The sequence below is a fragment of the Balaenoptera acutorostrata genome, chromosome 12 (genome assembly GCF_949987535.1).
Source record: "Balaenoptera acutorostrata chromosome 12, mBalAcu1.1, whole genome shotgun sequence".
NCBI classification, from domain to species: Eukaryota; Metazoa; Chordata; class Mammalia; order Artiodactyla; family Balaenopteridae; genus Balaenoptera; species Balaenoptera acutorostrata.
The window spans coordinates 57,064,385-57,070,635 of NC_080075.1; the positions used below are offsets into that span (position 1 = coordinate 57,064,385).

At 39.3% G+C, this 6,251-nt stretch overlaps 1 protein-coding gene across 4 annotated transcripts in view; it reads right to left on the reverse strand.

The window, feature by feature from the left end:
- Positions 1–458: 458 nt before the first annotated feature.
- CAMKMT (calmodulin-lysine N-methyltransferase) overlaps positions 459–6,251 on the reverse strand; it is a 389,839-nt gene continuing 384,046 nt past the window's right edge. For 2 of the 4 annotated variants that reach the window (XM_007190086.2, XM_007190085.2), the window contains one exon: positions 459–5,351. In XM_007190086.2, the coding sequence (XP_007190148.2) occupies positions 5,274–5,351 (78 nt within the window). In that variant the 3' untranslated portion in view covers positions 459–5,273. The remainder of the gene's footprint in view (positions 5,352–6,251) is intronic. The other 2 variants (XR_009009842.1, XM_028168508.2) reach the window with 2 other exon arrangements.

Genomic DNA, 6,251 nt, shown 5'->3' on the forward strand with positions numbered 1-6,251 from the left:
CAAGTACGCTTGAAACATGGTTGCAATTCCTAATAGGTCTTGTCACACTTAAGGCACTGCAAGCTCCATCCAACGAACAGCTGAAGCTAGCTGGCGATTCATAAAGCCAACAGTTTAAAGTTTATTATGATGAAAGCACTTAATGACAGCCATCGCTAGGGGCCCATCATTTATAAAGCTGTGCTGAGTATTAGGCATGTAGCATGACCACCAATTTTATGTCACAATTGCTACCATAAAATGACCTTTGGTGATTTTTGCTGCATGTGGTGGACAGCTCTTCCTTCACATTAGTGCTCTGTGGCTTTCTTTGCAGACTATTATGCTGTCTAAAGCTTATTTGGCACTGTCGTGAGCCTCAACCCTTGTTATTACCCCGAAGGCCTGTCTAAAAAAAAAAATCTCATGCTCTATTACGCCACTCCAATAATTTACAGTTCTTACCAGCCTTGGTTAGTATAATATTTTAATGCAAATATGCTTTACCATTGCATTTTATTTAAAAAGAAAAAAAAAGTTCCCATGCCTCTGGCTAGGGCAATATCCATTTGATGGGAGTTCACTGAAATCAGCCTCTTATTCCCTGGTCAGGTCTCATTGAATGTGTACTCTTTTCCTTGGTCGGTTAAAAACACCTCCCAAAAAAAAAAGAAAAGGTTAATTAAACTTTCCTTGTGAAAGAGGTTTTTGTTTTTAAACATCCTATGTGTGATAAACCCACCTAAGGCAGAAACACTAATTCTTATTTCCCTACATCCAGTCCCAATGCAAATTTACATCTAACATTATTTAATTAGGATTCCATTTTCCAACCTGCTTTGTATAGTTAGAAAGTGTTTGAATACACGGCCACTTTACCGCTCCGATGTAAACCGCTGCTGAGAAAGTGGTCTGTCCATGCTACACCACCTTTAAATTGTGTATATAATTTTATAAATGATATAAAATCTGCTTCTAGTCCCTGAAAAAAAAATATAAGCATGGCACACTGCAATTTTGGAAGGATGTAAAATATGTGATTTCTGCTGGTACCTACTGTATTGGGTTTAATATAAAGCTTTTTTCAATAAGGTAAATTGTTACATGACAAACTCATCTTCCACCATTATCATCTGCTGTTTGTGTTTAACAACAGGAGTCCCGCTCTAACAAAACTGTTGTAATGGCTGTACAAATTACTCAGCTGAAAGCTTTTCACCAAACAAAACAGTATTAATCAGCAGTTCTTATGAAGGTGCTAATTAAAAACAATTTTCTTCCTCAGTTTGCAATACTAAAGCCATCTTCACTTGCACAGTTTCCAATATACAGCTACTGTATTTGCTCACACTTCAGGCCCTCTATTAACTATTGAATCTCCTATTAGCCATTTTATTACATTTCTGTTTACAAGCTTGTTGACATTTTAAAAGTCACAGTGTGATCTGTTTTATCTATTAAAAAATGTATTAATTGAAAAGTCAGGGGGACAAAAAAGGCAAAAAATAGACTCCAAATGAACAGACGTCCAGGGCAGAGAACAGAGTGAGCATTTAGTCACAGCCTGGGCAGTAAGGTTTCTGGGTAAAATGAAATCTGAGAATTAAACGTGGCATTTCAGGCTTAATGGTTTGTTAAACACCAACGGGCTGCTTCCTAATTTGGAAATAGTCCACTCGGGAAAACATATTTGCCCACTGTCTAAATTCAGTTTCTAAGGAGACCCAGTCTGACTTTCAAATCAATCTTTCCTCTCTGGGATACACTCAGCCTAATTTTGACATTTCATACAGTCTGAACTCAGGAGACTTTGATCTGGGGTGGGGAGTGTACCTGGAATCTGGAAGCAGATTGAGGGTCTAAACAGCCTTATCTTCCCTGTGAGTGTGTCTATGTGTGTGTGTCTAGGTACACATGACTCCCTCCCCTGAGTGAGCATTCTGCCCCCTCCCCCGAGTCCACTGCTGGACAATGCCACCCAGTTGCTTGGCATAGATTGGAAACAAGTCAAATGCTGACTAAGCACAAAAGCCCCACGGAAGCTGTGCTGAAGGAAGGGGACAGTCCATTCCTATTAAAAAAGAAGCAGCAGCCTAACCCTTAGGAGAAGAAGGTATGCCCCACATTGATAGTGGAGAGAAAAAGAAAACAAAAAACCCACTACGTCAACAATCTCCTGCCTATGGTATTAAAACCAGGTTCTTCAACTGTCAAAAGCAGTTAACTAGTTTAGGAAAGACACCTGGCTGTTGAAATAGGGCTCCAGAAGGCCACTAATCCTTCCATTCACTCAGTTAACTGCTAGATCCCCCAAATTGATTCAACAGGTATGCAGTGGTAAATTCAGCCCATACTGAAGCCAAAGGGAAAATCAGCAAGGGGCGGGCAGCTCTTCTCTGAAAACACCGGAGGAACCAGCCAGAAAAGCTTTTATGGCCCGACAAGTTTTCTGCTGAATACAGAGCACCTAAATTACCCTACCCTAATGGAAGTTACATTTTCATGCTCAGTCAAAAAGCCAACAAAATACACAATTTATACAAAATAGCATCAACCTCTTAGGTAGTCTTTTCTAGCACTTTTATCCCAATTCACAGCATATGTCTTGCTATAAAATAAAATCTATTTCTTATAACCAACTTGTATGTGGCTGTTCATATCACCGCATTAGAACTGATCATGGGCGATATTAGAAACATTCTCACATCCAACCAAATCTATTTAGTATGACAAAAGAGATTTGTGAGTTTTCTCAGAAGATACAGGTACACAGGAAACAGAAATATAGTAATAATTCTTATGATTTCAGACAGGCTTTGTTTTGAAACAAACACAGGCACAATTACACAGACAATTATGAAATGGGGCATTTCAATTGCAATTATGCAACCCAATACCGATGCAGAGAAATAATTCTTAACCATCAAGTTCAAAAGAAATGTAAGTGGATAAACTTTCTAAAGCAGCTATAATTTTTTCCCCTCTCAATATCGGCACTTCGCCAAAATTTGAGAAAATAAAAACACTTTTAAACTATTCAATAATATACAACATTAGTTTCTTACAAACTTCCAAAGAGCCCAGACTAGTGACATCTCCAGGTAAGGGTCCCATAAAGAGCAAATCTATGAAACCCTCAACATTTTACAAAAGATTCTCTAGGTTTTAGTCACAATGAACATATTTCTTTACTCAATGTCTTTTGGTAGCACAGCTCAATTCTTATACCCTGTCTCCAGCTTAGGTAACTGTACACACTATTCTCAGATATTAAGAAAAAACACACTACTAATTTACTTTTTAAAATACAATTTCTTCCAGCAAAATAAACACTGGATTTCTACACCCACAAAACACAAATGTAAATTGAATTCTTGCCAATTCATGTATTTTCATGAGGAAAAAATGGAACTACTCTCACGGTTCTGATGTTCTATATTTTACAAGAAAAAATAAGAACAGGCGATCTTAGATGCTACTGCAGGGATGGGTTTTCTTTGTCTGGCAGATTTAGTTGCAGGAAGAAATCATTTCTCTGTATTTTCACCAGTATAAATGGAACTACCTGTGTTGCCTTTTAAAACGTTCCGAGTTCTGATTTTTTAAACAAGAAAATATGAAGCCAGTGTGCAACCTATACAGTCGCCAAAGGAGAGCTGCCACTAGCTGAACTACTCAGCTAAATGGCTGGTTTGCATTGCCCTGGTCTTTTATCTAGCACTGAGAATAGACTGCTGTTTTATCCAAAGAGGAATAAATTGCTGTTATTGTGATGTTAGCCCATCACTTGGCATTGCAATTCAAGTTTTTGTGAGAAAGAAATGTATGATCTAACTGCGGCTTGACCTATGCCTTCAGAGATCCATCTAGGTGCTCTAATGGAGCAGAAAAAGTGGTGAATACAAGAACATGCAAACTGATGGTGAAAGATCTGTTTGATGATAGAAGTGAGCAGAGCAGACATCTGAGAGTCGCTGTTTTTATGACAGCTAAGTTTGCTTAACATGCGAAAGGATTCGCCCCCAGTCTCCCACCTATCACTTTAATTGTATCACGCTAAATACACGCTTTGCCTCTACTAAAGATAGTAGGATATATAGCTAACCTACTAATGACATTACTGTGAAAGTGGACACAGATGATTCCTTACAGATAAACATCTGAATTTCCACAAAAGGCATTAGAGCATCTCGGGGATGAACCAGGCAAGGAGAGGCTTGGGTTCCCTGCAGAAAAGTCATTCTCTCTTAATCCTAGGTAGCACATATTAAATGTTTACCATACACTTGTATTGCTGCATAGGACTATATATACTTACTTTCAATCAGATAATTGTGTGATCGAGTTTTTAAAAACTCGCCCTGGTTGCCATCTCGTTTTATCAACCATTTATTCAAAATTTCCCTGGAAGGGACCTCTTTTGAAAGAGGCCTGGAGAACAGCAGTAGATTTGAGCCCTGATAAAGGCTCACTTTTCATCCATAGTCAGAGCCTAAATGTGCTCTTCTTGTACCTAAACAGATAATAAGCACTCAGCACACTCCGCCTCCTTGACACAACGCATTGAGACTAATCACACATAATTGGAGAGGAGGAGCAGAGGGCCGGCCATGCTATTGTGTCCAGAGGACAAACGGTCAGTTTATGAGGCTTTGGGCTGATGTAGTCATTGCTTATACATCTATAGGGAAAAAAAACATCCTGTTTAAAAGAAAAAAAGAGAATGGGTGAGAGAGAGAGACAGCAAAACAGAGATGGCAGATTTAATACAATTAATGTGAGGGTGATCTGAAAGATTTGCTTGCTTGCTTTCTTTTTTTAACCAGGAAAGAATCATCATGTTTGCTGGGTTGGCAGATGAAGAATGACCACCACTAAAATAGAACAAAGACCAAGATATTTTCTAAAGGGGGGTGGGGTGGGGTGGGAATCACCAAAAGAAATTCTGTCTCAATGAGAGGGAAAAATATTTGGGTGGCTCTCAAGTCCAATTCAAATCTCACATAGGCCGCTTATACATATTTAAAGACAAAAGTTTGGTGCAGGAAGAGCAACAAGCAGATGGAAAAAAGAGGAGTCCAGGACAGCTGGGGAGTCACGTGGGTGAGGACAGGTGGACCCTGGAACCCACACATGGAATGTTGCAAAGGCAGTTGGGGCCCATGTCCTGAGGGCTTGAAAATCTCAGGGAGCCAACGGCTTACTGCATATTATACCCGTTACAGATTTCTGTTTTTGTGAAAATACTGCCTGTACACTGGATGTTTTCTTTGTCTTTCGAGCAGCTTAATCTTCTATTCATCTTTGGTTAAAATAAGCAGAAGTGGGTAATGAAGGTTTTCTTCATATATATCCTGGTTTTCCTTTTTCAACTGAAAAACAATAATAGAGGAAAAAAGGGTAAGGACACTCCAATTAGGAATTTTCACCAATCAACTTTAAAGTTGAGTAGAAGGAAGACTTCTTACCTAAACATATTGTTCTGGAAAAATAAAGCACAAAAAAGCAACTCAAAGTGGTCCTCAGTGGCAGTGACAAGACAATACTATGTACCGAGTTGGGATTTTTTTTTTTTTTTTTTTTTTGGTGAGCGGGTAGGGTGTTTTTTCATAAATAGCCAGGCTGCTTTTATGACCTCTGTGGACTCCGAGGTACTTCAGCACAGGGAGAGCTGCGGGCTTGCTCATCTTCACCAGACCAACCGTTTGGCCTAGAAGTTTCTGCTCCTGGTCCTCTCTGCCCCCTGCCAGTGCCCCAGGAATCAGGCCAGCAGGCGTTTCAGATCATTTGGAGACCTGGGCACAAGGGACAGACTGGTGGGGCCTGAGACATTTCAAAGGCTCTCCAGCTGCTTCCTAGGGGTTTCAGTATTAATGATAAGTAATTCAGGAATTGTCTTCTCCGAGGAGGAAAACAGATTCCAACAATTGGAGCAGCAAGCTTCGATACCATTCAGGTGGAGTTCTGAGGGCCTTCCCATGATAGACTTCAAAGTGCAGTCAGAGTTCTCAAATCTAAAGTACACTTTTCCTCATTCAGCTAGAATAATTTTGAGCATTGTATTTCTATTTATTCTAGCAAATAATACATTGCTATTTATAAAGACAAAATTGCTATTTTGGAAGCTGGTGTTTTGGAGCCAATTGTGAATTTATTTTTGGATTTATAAGGATCAGAAATAAATATTTCTTTTAATTATACATGGAACCCATTCCTTTATTGTTTCAGATCAGACAAACATCCCACCCCGCCCTCCCCTGAATCTAAATAAA